This window comes from Eublepharis macularius, chromosome 8 (assembly GCF_028583425.1).
Source record: "Eublepharis macularius isolate TG4126 chromosome 8, MPM_Emac_v1.0, whole genome shotgun sequence".
Lineage (NCBI taxonomy): Eukaryota > Metazoa > Chordata > Lepidosauria > Squamata > Eublepharidae > Eublepharis > Eublepharis macularius.
In genome coordinates this window covers 41539218-41553788 of record NC_072797.1, presented here as the reverse complement: position 1 = coordinate 41553788, position 14571 = coordinate 41539218, and the positions used below count along the sequence as shown (strand labels likewise).

The window sequence follows — 14571 nt, the reverse complement described above, 5'->3', positions numbered from 1 at the left end:
TTTGCTCACAGATTCATCATTTAAATTTCCTGGAAGAAGGTAAAAATCTCACCATCTGTTTCAAAGAGGGAAGGTGCTTAAATACTAAACGCTAGGTGTGTGGCTTTAATAAGAATTTACCATCAACCTCTATGACTTCCAAATTGAGTTCTTTGAAGAAGGTGTTAAATATTATGATCAGTGATGAAAGTAGGTGCTGGAGAGATTCACAGTTATTCTTGCTTCTATATCTATATCCAAAAGAAAAGTTGTACGTAAGAGCCTTGCAGGATCAGACCAGTGGTCCATCTAGTCCAGCATCCTATCTTGCACAGTGGCCAACCAATTATTCTGTAGGAACATCAGAGCATTGAGGCTGAGGTTTTCCCCTGATGTTCTCTTCTAGCAGTAAAAGTAGAGATTCCCTTTAATCACCATGGGTAGTATATCATCATCTTCCCCATCATGACAGACATGATGCCTAGTAGCTGGCAGCTAACCAGCCAGCTCAGCTTAGGTCTCTGGCCGAACAAGCTAATGGTGGCAGCTGCTACTAAAGCCTGTCTTCTCCATGGATACTGTAGCTTTCAGAGGGATTTACTAATACAACAAGGCAAAGTGGGGAATAGTGAGAACAGATTAATGGAATGTACCCCAGATCACAGATTTATGTTACTTCTTATGCTGCATACTTTAAAACCTTGAAGGGTCCACATTTGAAGATAACAGCACCAGTTTCCCAGGTGTTGGCAACCATACATGTGTTTCCCAGAACATAAAAGCTTCAAGTGATAAGAGAGTAACATCTAACATCTGGAAGGAAGGAGCAGGAAACAGGACCGAAAGAGCATCAAGGCTCCCACTAAATTAACCTGTTTTGTTACAGAAAGTGTCATATATAAGAAATGACTATGTATTTGTAGGTAACATCACATCCACATAAGATTTATTTTTTTTACATTTACAACCATTTTCAATAGTGTAGATGTAGAATTCTGAACAAAATCCGCATACTAGCTCAATGTCGCAATTGGAACTCTAAAACTGGTATTTATCGCCACCTCAGAGAAAATAAACACCTTATATAGACAGGACATAGCATGATATTTTCACTTTTACTTTTACTTAATGGGTCCAGTTTCTATCTACAAAGAGTATCTTTCCCCATATCCTGAACAATTCCACAAGAGGCACCTGGGAAGTTTCTCCAAAACATTTCAAGTGTGAAGTCAGATTTCTGCTGCAGTCATGGCCTGTGTGGTTTTTTGTTCTGGATTGCTGTGGAAAGTCTTACCAAACTAAAGTGTGGGAACCTCCTGCTAGAAGAAATATTAAGAGGGAACTTCCAGTTTATCTAGGATGCTTTAGCAAATGGCTTTCAAAAATGTGAGGCGGACCACTCTAGAAAGACAAGCATTGGTGCAAATCATCTTCCTTACCTCTTCCAGTGTATACTTTGCATGGGCCAAAACCCAGCTTATTCTTTCCCAGCTATACAGAGCAAGAGGTTCTACACTGTCTACAATTTCTACCTTGTGAAATTGCGAGTTCTGGAGTTCAGCAAGATCCACAAGAGGTTAAACATCTTTTATGAGGTCTGCACCTTAGTTTTAATGGATTCATCCAGTACCACTGAACTTATTCTGTAGGACCAGCTATAAACAACCTAATCTCTCGTGGTCTCTCCCTCTATGACTGTCAAGGTGCTGTGAACCCATATGATTATACTATCTTCGTTTCCATTGTATCTGGTGTCTGCAGACAAGAAACTATCAATCTTTGTCATTGCTTGGAAGAAATGTTGGAAAGTTGCCATTCTTTTTCACAAGCAAATCTCCTGGCTGCGCAAACAGCTGCAATTCAGCAAGTGAGAACTTTTCTCATCATTGTATGACAATAAGGTTGGTATATAGCTGTCATAAAGAGGCCCACCAGAAACAACATTAGTTGCACTTTGAAAGTCTTTCTTTTGACTCTAGAATATTTATTATAACATTTGAGGAGCTGCACTTTAGGAGCCTACAATAAAAAAAGAAATATCTGAAAAATCTTGGTTTTTATACTTCTGGACAGCTACAGACAAGAAGACACTGATGATTAGTTTAGCACTTTTATAATCTCTTCCTGTTTCTTACTGTAAGCATTCTGTTTAAAACTCATTAATGTGGGACTGCTCGCAGAAGAGACGTAATATAACGAGAACAGGTTTTATGAATCTGAGTTCTTTAATCAACCACACTACATTCATCAGACATAAGACCTCTCTTTTTCCATTTTGAATTACCTTGGAAACAAATCACAAACCAGAAATCATTTGTGTCTTGAATTTACCTATTTGTGAGTTAACATGTTGGGAACTATGGCATATTATTCCTTTTCACCACTTGAATATTTCACCAGATAGCAAAAACAAGTTTATAATGAAAATGCAAAACTTGCCTTAGCAAAAATGCTTATTCACATATATAGTTGACAACTTGTTTTTGTGCTGAATTGTTATGTTTGATATGTTATGATTGTTACTGTAATAAAAACAAAAAAATTCAAAAATAAGTTTAAAAAAATAGAATGTTTTCTACTTTATCTGCCTTAATAATTTCATAATTGCCTGCAAGGCACTGCAAGTTCATTTAAGCTGCCTGTGAGTTCATAAATAAGAAGTTTTTAAAAGTTAATAGAATATTAAAAAGCATAGGAATTTGGAGCTCTTTTTGTGACCAGCTTCATTTCCAGCTCACTCTATCACTGAAGATCCAATTACAAAAAGGGAAGACTGCTAATACATGGATCTGCTTTACACAGAGTGCCTGCTTTCTAAAGGACTGAGCAGCATGTTCAGAAAAATCATATGGCACAGCCCTTCTGAGAGTGTACACTTTCAGATCACAGGAAATCACATGATTAAACACTATGTCACTTTCAAAGTTCCCCACATTAGGGACACTGGAGGGGGGGGCAGGGTTTGCAGGAATATGACTTATGTAACCTCTCTGTATGGCAGCAGAAGGTGAAAGTAGCATGGCTATGATAGGCACAGCCATTCCTACTCAAGCAGCAATGCACATGTGTGCATCTCTGCACATTACAGATTTCTGCTTTAAAAAGGAATTTTAGCTTAACACTGAAACCTGGTTCACAAGAAAAACAAGGAGCACGCAGGCTGCTTGAAACTGAACCCATGTAGTAGCTGCTCCAGATGGTGAGTCGATTGTGTGCACTGTTCAAGCCATGTAGATCAGCTGCCGGCATGAGTTTCCTCCAAACAATTAAATAGTTATGCAAAACATATCTAGGCCACAATAGCAGCACAGACACCCATGACTCAGCAGATTACGTTGTGCATAGTGTGTATTCCCAGATCTTCCAGTGCTTAAGGACACTACTGTGTCCTGTCTGTTTCAGTATTTTTAATGACAATATTATGCTCAGCTACACTGTAATAACTGCTATATTCTTCCAGAGAGGAAGCAGTAACAACTTAGCACTGGTTGAAAAAAATGTAGACAGACCACTCTATGTCTTATACAATATTTAAAGCATATTCACATTCTACATTTTTTCCCCCAAAGAGCCCCAGTTGGGCTATAATAAGCCTTGTACTCCACTGATTTACAAGAAAAAGATGCCAGTGTTTCAATATACGGTTTTTTCACACGGTCAAAGTAGCACCTGAATTGAACATGGGACAATTTTCAAGCCATGTATATTGAATAACTAGGATGTGATTATGTACAAGAAAAATACTGGGTAGGGGCTGGGCAACCATTCCAGCATTTTTGAAGAGCAATTGCTGACAATCATCCAGCTGTAAACTTGTCCAATGGCTGCTACTACCAGAACAATGAAACTGGCTCATGGATGGCATCATGTTAACCAGTTTTGACCTCATATTCCCTCAGACTTCTCATCAGTGCTGGATGTACAGATCCAGCATATCTTTCTTGAGGTAGTAGACTAAGCACTCATCAATACTATGAAACCTATATGATTTCAGTTTATTTAAGCCCACAAGACTATTTTCCTGAGGTAAAACTATAGTCAAGACAAAGCACAGGTAGGTTTTACTTTAAAGGAAGAAAGTTAACTCCCAATACCTACCTCACTGTAATTCCCTTAGGTATGACATTCTTTTAGTACATTTTTGATCCTGAGGGAACATAAATTTGTGTAAACATTTCTAAGCTAACCCAGGTCTTTAGAGGCCTTTATTCCTGTAACTTTTCCTCACTTCCTGCAGGGGTTGATAAATAAGTGCTTATTATGTATTTTTAAAACAATAAGATTGACATCACCCATAGTGCTATATTTCCTCAAGCCCTGATCCTGTTCCTGAATTATGGCAGCTTCGCTTGTTGGGATATGAGAAACAAATCTTTGGGAGGGAAAGGTAAGGGACTGAAAATGAAGAGGGAATACATATCCATCAATGAAATAAAAGAGAAAGTGTTCTATAATAGTCAGGTCACTGCTGCAGGGGTGAAAGAAGCCATGATCAGTATACCACTCCTCCCCAACTTTAAAAAAGGTACATGGGTATATGTGAAATTGCAATGCAGCAGTCAGCCTAGAAAGAACTAAAAGGGTCAAAGGCTTGGGGAAATTATATGTATTGTCATCAATAACTTTACATGCACTGTTAAAGAGTTCCTCACTCATAGCAATGGTATCAAATAGCAGCAGTAGATTCCTTACAACAGTGACACAACCTGGAGGTAAGTCTAACTCAACTATTACCAGTACAAAGTAATTTTTTAAAAGAATTAGGTGAGGATCATACCGTGCAGAGAAGGCTCAGTATCAGGTCTATGTATCACAGGGCTCACAGCAGGACTACGAATAAAACATTTGCTGTGAATTTAATCTACCTTGTGGTAAAATCCTATACATCAGAGGAACCAGATGGACACAGAAAAAATCTAAGCTCTGGAAACTGCATTCCTATTCTACAGACCTGGAAAACATACTACCACAATCATAAATAATAAAATAGTTCTCAAACTGTGAATCAGGTCACACTTATGGGATACCTAGAAAAAGGATATAGATTTCCAAGGATGCTCTTAACAGAGCATCCTTAACAGAGGACTCTCCCCAATCCACATTAGATTTGTGCATGTTATTTCTTCTCTACTATACAATCTCAATCTAATTTCAGAGGGAAATGCTATGCTGTTCTAATAATTGTTTCCTATTCATTTGTGTGGGTAGAAGAGATATACTGATCATTTCCTCTAATGTCAGTGTTGGAAGAGAATCCCATTTTACAAATCTTTGCACATAGCAAAGGCTGCAAGCAACTTACCAGTGTTGATCTAGGGAGGGTTAGAAGTTACAGCAAGTTCAAAAGAAGTTCAGGAAGACTGAGAAGCACTGGGTTAAGCCAAATATATTATCTCTATTACTGAATTTTTTGTTGCTGGGGGATTCTCATCCATTGCCTTGAATTTCACCTAGTCCCACCTCTGCTTCATGGGTGTTAAGCAGCTCATATCATACACCTTCCTTTTAGTTACACATATAGAAAGTCAACTGGCTTCCAAAAGTAGAGACAAGATTTATGATGAGCAATTATGATTCAACTTTTTTTTGCAAAGCCCAATCATGGGCATACTGTACTGTTGAAACACCTGTGAACGTCCTGTGTAGAAAAAGTTTTTCTGAAGACAAGCCAACCCATTCCTTCTGTTGTTCTGCAAGTTTTTCTGCTAAACATTTTATCAAAACAGGGTCTACTTTAGAGTCAAATTTGTTGGCAAACCAGTGCCCATAGCTGACAAGCCATCTCAGTTCTGCAGCTCCATAAATGCACACACTACGAAGATGTGCGCCAGTGCAGGGAGGATACAGGTGATTCTCAAGGTAGCTCCATTTTACCAAACGTGTTTTGCTCTGAAGATCTGTGATATCCGGAGCTCCTCTTGAAACCTCTCCAGGTATTCCAGGTACACGAACAAGGGTTGCCCAAAAATGTTCATCAGGAGAGTAAGTGTCCTTTGACCATTCAAAAAAATCATGAACGACAGAGCTTTCAAGGATAAACTGTACAAAATCTCGACATAAAACAAAATAAGCACTGCCTACATAAACCTCAATATTGTGTGGTGGTGGGTCCTTAGAGATATAAGTTTTCATAGGCATCTTTGTGTATTCAAAAGGCATTTTCTGAAGTTCATAGTGATAAATAAATCGTTCCCTTTTGTTGCTGCTTGGCCTGATTGTCTCCAACATATTTCCTCCATTTAATTTTTTAAGTTCTGATATCAGCTCAAAGTTTGACCGTAACGGAAAGTCTTGGCCACACAAATTGATTACATACTTCCATGGAACAGAAGACTTAAACAAATCAGACAAGCAATTCAGATCGGCCTGAAGCCTTGAAATATGGGCGTATTCCACCACCTCCAATTTGGATGCAATGAAAATATTGGGAAAGCATTTAGCTAAGTTGTCCAAAGCATGTTTGAAAGTGCTAGATGACTTTTGGTCATAATGGATACAGTAAACATTTTGACTGCTGTATATTGTATGGATGAGTCTCTCAACCATCATGGCATCTTTGTGAACCACCAAAGAATAGGCTAAAGGGTATTTTTCCTCTTCTGGAGAAACAGGCTTTAGGTGATATTCTCTAATTTTATGGTATATATGACAGTCACTAGTCATTGCTACAACATCATCATCATCTAAATCGATAATCTCTTTTCTCTGAATTTCTAAAGACTTGCCAATCTCTACAGGTTCTTGATTGTAAATGCAGGAACAGTTGATTTCATACTGCACATGATTTCTGAGATGAGGGTACTTGTTTTTCACAAATGACGCAGTGCTCAGAAACGGCTCTACAAAATAAATACCATTGTGATGGAACAACAGTCGGTCAACTTTGAGAAGTTTCAGTACTGAAAGCAGCCACACTGTTAAAAACAAGATCAAAAGACTTTGTCGTATTGGGTATCTGTAGAACCACTTATATCTCTTCATTCTGTGGGCAGATAAAAAAGGATATTGCCAAGGAAGACATTTTTAACTTTTACATAAGACAAAGATGGCATATTCAAAACAGCTATAGCAGAAAAGTGGAATGTTTTTACATTTCCTACTATTTGCCCCAATCACCAGCAAAATATGGCAACTTTATGCAAAATTTTGTTTCTTTGATTCAGTAGCTCCTTACCCATGCATTAGCTTCATAAGGTAAACAAGATAATATAGCAATCATCCTCATTTCTATAGTAGTTGTTATTTTGAAGTGCCTGTCAATTTGATGGTTGTGCTGAGTGGAAAACATGGGGCGATTTCAGAAAGCACAATTTATCTCAGCCCTGCAGAATAAGCCACATCTGCAAAAAATCCCCTTTTCCACTGTTACTGAAGCTCTGAATGCTCTTTTCACCTGATAACCCAAGGGTAAAGAAAATAAGCAAAAAAACCCCATTAAAAGCAGTTCCTATGTTTCAGATTAGACTTAAAGATGGGTCTTGTACCTGAAAAAGTTGAATACTACGGATTTAGAATTACCCTTCTAAAAAGACTATTTTCCTATTTCTTATTATTGTGGGAAGCCAGGACAGCGTAAATGTTGAAGTATATGTCTTGTAGGAACAAGGAGATTGGCCATGACATGAGTACCAACAAAACCAAACTGGTTCTAATAAATCTTCTTAAGATGTTTCATGACAACTTATACACCCACATCTTTACAGTATTATGTTTAAATATTTGTCATAATAAAAAGAGACAAGCAACAATTTCTTTCTAAACATTCTGATTTTGGTAACAACAAATTAAGAAAAAATATTTGCAGACTAAAATAGAGGAAGAACCTACAACTCAGGAAATCTGCCTTTTAATATAATTGTTTATACAACAAAATCTCTTACATTCTCATGAGAGAGAGACAGACACACACAGAGACGGAAAAAGTGCTCTCCACTCACATGCCTTGGCATGCAATCACTAGTGAGGGAAATAGCAGGCAGCTAGCCGTTCACATATTTTGTTGAAAGAAACAATTCAGAAACACGTTGTCAGCAGAGTGAATGACACACATGAAAACTGACAGAGTGGTGCCTTATTCAGCAAATACTATGCATAGACAGCATTGCACATTCTTCATTATGCAAAACAAGGTGAAAGGTCTGAACTCAAATGGACTGAGGGACACCTTAACAGAGAAACTGGATAATTTTCAAACAAGTATATAATGGACTCAGGGATCAACCCAGAAAAGATACTGTGAGATTTAGTCATGATGTGGGGAGTGATTAAGATCAGAACCATGATACAGGAAAAGAGAGGATTTGACTCTTATTCTTCCAAAGCAATTTCACCAATAAAAGGCAACTCTCCAGGTTTTCACTAGTCTGGAACAAAAAAGAAAACAGTAAGAGAGAGGCCTCCTTCTTCTAGGGTGAACAAAATCTTGAGAGAAGAGGTCAGGTTTAGATCAACGAACTACTTCAGGGAAATTAAAAACCCCATGAGTCCACAAACTAACTTTGCCATCCTCCAGGTGCTGCCTAGTGATCTCCCAGTTACAACTTATCTCCATATTATCGAGATCAGTTCCCTTGGAGAAAATGGCTACTTTGGAGGGCAGAGCCTATGGAATTATATTCTGCTGAGGTCCCTCTCCTCCCCAAACTGCACCTGCTCCAGGCCCCACCCCCACCCCCGAAATCTCCAGGAATATCACAACCTGGACTTGACAACCCTACCCCAAACCCAACAAGGTTATTGTCCTCTAAAAATGCTGGCCAGAGCCATTTTGCAACACCATCTATGTGGGGTTACCATTGACAACAACCAAGAAAATACAACTGGATGCAGCAGAAAGCAGCAGTCCAACTATTGTCAGGGGCTAGCCGCTGGGAATATATGCTGCCCATTTTGAAACAACTATATTGGTTGCCAGTCTGTTTCCAAGCTTAATTCAAGAAGTTGGTTATGGCTTTTAAAGCCCTTCACGACCTGGGACCCACACATTTGAAGGACATATGTCCCTGTGTATCAACTACGGTCTTCAGGCAGCTATCTGTTGGTGATCCCACCTCTTGTGGTGGCCTGTCTGGCATTATAAGAGCCCAGGCCTTTCCCACTGTGGCCTCTTCTCTGTGAAATGGGCTACCTGGAGAGGTGAGGAGAACCCCCTGCCTTGGAAATCCTCAGGAGGCACTGCAAGGCATGTCAGTTTGTCAGGTTTGTTTGAGGGGGTTTGAATGGCAGGCATCTTTTAAGAAGGGGGAAGGATTTGGGAGTTGTTTTATTTTGGCTTTATTTGTAAATATTTTTAATATACTATTGTAAGCTGCCTTGAACCACAAGGAAAAGTGGGCTAAAATACTGTAATAAACAAATTCACAGGTCTCTCAGTTTCACAACTTGTTTGGCCTAAGTTCTGACACAGTGAAAGTTATGCAGACAGAAAGCTCAACTAGAGGCCACTTCACCATATAACTAACTCTGAATTTGGCCCATGAGTGTTGATCAAGAGTTGCACAATGGTGCCAGGTACAAAAAGGCAAACGTTTCTACAAACCTGAGGGAACTTGCAAGTGTGCCAACCCCCCCATATGAATGACAGATTAAACCACCTAAAATGAATCAATTATGAATCTGCACACACATTACAAAGTGAAATCAACAGAACCTTTGATATTTAGATACATGATTTGTGCTTACACTAGCCTGTCTTCCTTGTTCCCCCACATATTTCTGTCTCATTCTCTTCCCCCTCAACTTTTATTGGAGGATGCCAAAAAAGGACATCTGTGAAATACTTTTCACCTCCCACCTCCCTTTTTACGTTATATAAATGATGGCAACTTCAGCATGATTATTGTAAGCAGTGAGTCATACTGTGAAGAACTATCATGACAGCTCATATTGAATAAATACAAACAGTTCTGGCAAGTTTTCCTTGGTTGGTCGTAATTTTACCCATGCTATACCACAGTGCAATCCTACTCAGAGTTATAACCCTCTAAACCCATTGGTGTCAGTTGGCTTAAGAGGATGCAACTCTGCTCAGAGTTGCACTACAAAACTCTGCTCAAAGTTGCACTCAGAGTTGCGTTAAGACTTGTCTACGCAATAATTGTTCACACAGGGAATAAGATGAAACTTGTATCACTTTTAATTTGGAACTCCACTTTAAAAGAAAGATGGAATATAATTTCATTGTGCATAAACTAGTGTAACCTCTTTTACGTGGGTTCTATAGGGCTTAGGAAGCACACTTTCACACAAATGTAAATTAAGAAAAGAAATTTCAAACCTTTTAACAGTTACCTCAATACAACTATTTTTTTATTTTCTTTAAACAAACTGATAAGTGCAACCATACAGAAACATTCAACCAACAATGTCTTTGAAAACCACTCAAGGTAAACTGTTCAACTTGTCAGATTCTGCCAAATGATAGAATCCTTTGCCAATCCTTCCAATTTGAAGCAACTGAAACCCAGGCTTCTGTCCTCTTCTTGGAGAATTACAACCCTTATTCAAGGTGATAAGAGCATGTAAGCTGTTCTCAAGCTCTCAGTATCCAGCCTCTTCCTCAACTGTCTGGCTCAGATACTAACTAAGCCCTACTGGGCTAAACAAGATTAGCTCATGGGGGTTACAACTAGCACTCCACAGTGTTCTGTAACAGCAAAAAACAGCAAAGGTCTTCTAGGAAGGATTATGAATCCTCATCATGTCTTGTACAACTTCCATACCCCAAATATACAGTTGAATGTTATTCAGCTATAGATATGATCGTGCCTCTAAAATATTGCAGAAAGACATCAAACCAGTTATAATGAAATTAAAACTTAAGTATAGAGGATGCAAATGAACACTAAGGTCAACGTTCATGAAAGAGAGGCATGCAAATTTCAAAGATGTGATGCCAAACGTTGTTATTGTTGTTTTTGTTATTAGCATGTACCATTCTTTATAGTTTCATTGGCAAAAAAGGGCCTCTGTTCCTTAGGAGCATACAATGTGAGAATGGGGAAACCAAAAAAGTGAGGGGACAGAGGAGCTGACGACTAGGAAAGATGATTAAGGAAATTATAGGGCTAGCCAACCCAAGCCTCCTAGGTGCTAAACACAGCCACTCCAGCAATCATGTAGGCAGAACGTATATTTTTCCCCCCAAGACTGAAAGCTCTATGTTACTTTGGATTCTATGTTACCTTGGATTTCTATCTTGGATTTCTATCTTGGATTCTATGTTACCTTGGATTTCCAATCTCTGGGTTCATTCCAGGGTGTACCCACACTCAGGTCATGAATTCCAGACTCAGCTGAAGTAAAATGATATTTACTAGCATTAAGGAGTGTTGCAAAGCATAAAGCACTCATTCATAGGCAACAAACATAAAACAAAGAAACCTTAGTGTTGTTATCTAAAAATGTGCCTATCTGAAAACTTAAAGAGCTTACTACCTCAAGCATCTCCGGTTGGTATCCTTTTGCTGTTCATTTTCCCATATGGTAGAATGCATGCCCCTTCCATGCCTAATTGGTCTACATTGGGACATGCCGAGGTGGAAAAATAGAGAAGGGAACTGGGTAAGCTGAGAAGCCATCTTTTCTAGAACTCAGCACATCACCCAACAACTCAAGAGCCAATCAGAACCAAACTGTTAATTAGCATCATGGCTGTGACAATATCTAGGGAGGGCAGATAAAGACTCTTTGAGACAGTCTCCCAAGGTCGAATCACTGGGGAACTCAGAGACTACTTACAGGTGTTGATCAGCTTAGCCAGCACATTTTAGGATAGACCAGAGCCTGCAAACACTCACAACACTGAACCAAAGTTCAGCCATCCTTACCAGAACCCTGGCTTTAATTGGGAACTTCCATACATGAATAAACCAAAAGTCACCAAGAAAATATGTATTCTGAAGGGGAACATGAAGGGAGACAGAGCGGTATCATGCACTCGTTCAAGAAGAGAGTTCCACATGCATGGGGAAGCATGGGAGAATAGGCAAAGACATAACACAAAGCAAGAGGCCTTTAAGAGGCTAAACTTGGAAATTCTGGAATGGTCATGAGGGAAAGAGAGTGTATGAATTATAAGACAGAGAAGCTTTTCAGTGGAAAATGTTGAACAAGTGACATGACAGACATCAGCTAAAAATGGAACTGCAAAAACCTACAGCATTGATGGTCAACTGAAGTAGTCACAGCAGAGAAGTCAAGAAGGACAAGGACAGACCTTTGGATTTGGCAATTAATATAAAGCGTGTAGGACAAAAATACCTTTAAAATAATGGAATCTTTGACTAGAAGCTTCAGATGCAAAGAGACAGTGGAGGCTATATTGTAGGGAGTCAAGAATGGAGATGGGCTTCTTCTACGTGCTTGACATTACACCTGTTTTTACCCAGTACGTTGGGAGTGGAGAGTATGTTTGCTCCTAGAGGAAATGTGGCAGAGAGCATGCAAAACAGTGGGAGAAATGGTAAACAAGAGGGACGAGGATCATGGGGTTTTTGGAGCAATCAGATGAAGAAGCAGAGTAGCATCTCATGAACTGATACTTATGGGTGAGGAAAAGATTGGGGGAGGGGGGTGAAAGAATGGAGAGGTGCCCACAAGATATCAGAGGCCAAGAGCAAGACAAACAACCATTAATGACAGCAGGAACCTTCAGAGCATCATTACCTAGGCATATAAAGAAGTAATTCAAACCACTATTGTGCAGTCTTTCTAAAAGGATCCAGAAGAATTAGCCGTGTTAGTTTGTAGTCGCAAAATAGTAAAGAGTCCAGTGGCACCTTTAAGACTAACCAACTTTATTGTAGCATAAGCTTTTGAGAACCACAGTTCTCTTCATCAGATGCATCTGATGTGGTTCTCGAAAGCTTATGCTACAATAAAGTTGGTTAGTCTTAAAGGTGCTACTAGACTATTTCTAAATAGAATGGCTATTTCCATTAGTCCTGTGGCAGAAATTCAATTTTTTTACTTAATTGGATGTGGTCCAGTTTTTAAAAATACATTTTATGTTGAAACATTATTCAAAGCTATATTTTAAATCATGCCACTCAAATTATTGCCACCCTTGAGGTAATTAAGATGGTTGCCAAATTAGTTTGGCACTAAAACAAAAAACTAGGAAGCACCATTTACATATTTATTTATCTCTATCCATATATTACATAATTTGAAGTGTATTCATCACAAATGTAAATAGTGCCACCGTGGCATCAATGAATAATTTTTAAAAGTGGCTGAAGTCACTGTCCTAAATTCAACCGTGCCCTCTCAAGCTCATTTGCTCCATCCTTCTTCAGAGAACCTGAGGCAAGGCGGGGGGCATTCTCTAGGTCACATCCACAGTAGAAAGAAGTGGATAGAAAATCATACCAGATTATTGTGGCAGTGACTCTCACTATGGCATAACTATAAAAAGCAGCTTCCCCCGCATATACCAGTTGCCTCCTATTTGTGTTGCACTGCTTGCACAGCGCATTAGTTTATATTCAAACAGCCCACAAATTGGTACCTAGGAGACTGCTGACAGCAAGTTGCTATTTGGCTTGTGTTAGTTTCTAAGTGCAAGTAATAACAGGCGTAAAGAGACAAGGGTCAGTTTTTCATCTATACACCTGCTACACACCTGCAGCAAGAAGTATACTATTCTCCTGAGTGATGAAGTCATATTGGGTGAGGTTCTTAATGTTTTGTATGGCCTATCGAGCACAAGGAAAAGGTTCACCACTCTAACCACCTTTGTTTTCTCCAGTCTAATGCATCAGGTTCTCACTTATAACTAGACAGACATTCAGACAAGCTCACAGTTTCTAAACTGTAGCTGTGCGGCATATGGAGTATTCCGATTTCCGAAACAAAGAACTGCCTCATTTAGGTAATAAACTGGTAACCACTGTGCTATTTATTTAATTTTATACCCCACCTTCCTCCCCAGTGGGGACCCAAAGTGGCTTACATAATTCTCCTTTCCTCCATTTTATCCTCACATCAACCCTGTGAAGTGGGCTGTGCCAAGACTGTGACTGGCCCAAAGTCATTCAGTAAGCTTCCACAGCAGAGTAGGGATTTGAACATGGGCCTACCAGATCCTAGTCTGACACTAGCTTTACACCACGCTGGGTCTCTATAGTGGTCAGAGCACCAAACTAAGATTGGGGACACTCAGAGTAAGACTGACAATTTCAGACAATCGGACTCACGGAGGGCTATTTCAGTCCCTACTCCATCACAAAGTCCCCTGAATAACACAGTACTATTGCTTAGTCTAGCTAACCTCACAGGGTTCTTGTTATGAGAAGAAACCCTGAACAAAAGAGGGGACAAAATCTAATTTAAATGCATAAATCTATTTCAATGCATAAAAAACTTGGCAGTTTTTAATGTTATTTGTGTTCACAATAATGCTATAACAGGAGTCACCATTACAGAGAGTTAAATGGGCATTCGTTTTCACCCCAATTTACATCCAACTTTCCCTGTCAGGACAAACTGATTCTCATTCTCTGCGTAATTTGATCTGGTACATTGTTTTCTCATGAAGTGTGAGCGCCACTGCACAATGTAAACAGGCATTTAAATCTTAATTTCTTTTCC

At 39.2% G+C, this 14571-nt stretch overlaps 1 protein-coding gene across 3 annotated transcripts in view; it reads right to left on the bottom strand.

The window, feature by feature from the left end:
* Positions 1–14571, bottom strand: part of GCNT4 (glucosaminyl (N-acetyl) transferase 4) — a 45398-nt gene that overhangs the window by 22448 nt on the left and 8379 nt on the right. The window contains exon 3 of one of the 3 annotated variants that reach the window (XM_054987362.1): positions 916–6961. The exons of the other annotated variants lie outside the window; for them this stretch is intronic. Coding sequence (XP_054843337.1) covers positions 5548–6960 — 1413 coding nt within the window. The 5' untranslated portion in view covers position 6961 and the 3' untranslated portion in view covers positions 916–5547. Of the gene's footprint in view, positions 1–915; positions 6962–14571 lie in introns of those variants that run through there. 3 annotated transcript variants of the gene reach the window in all.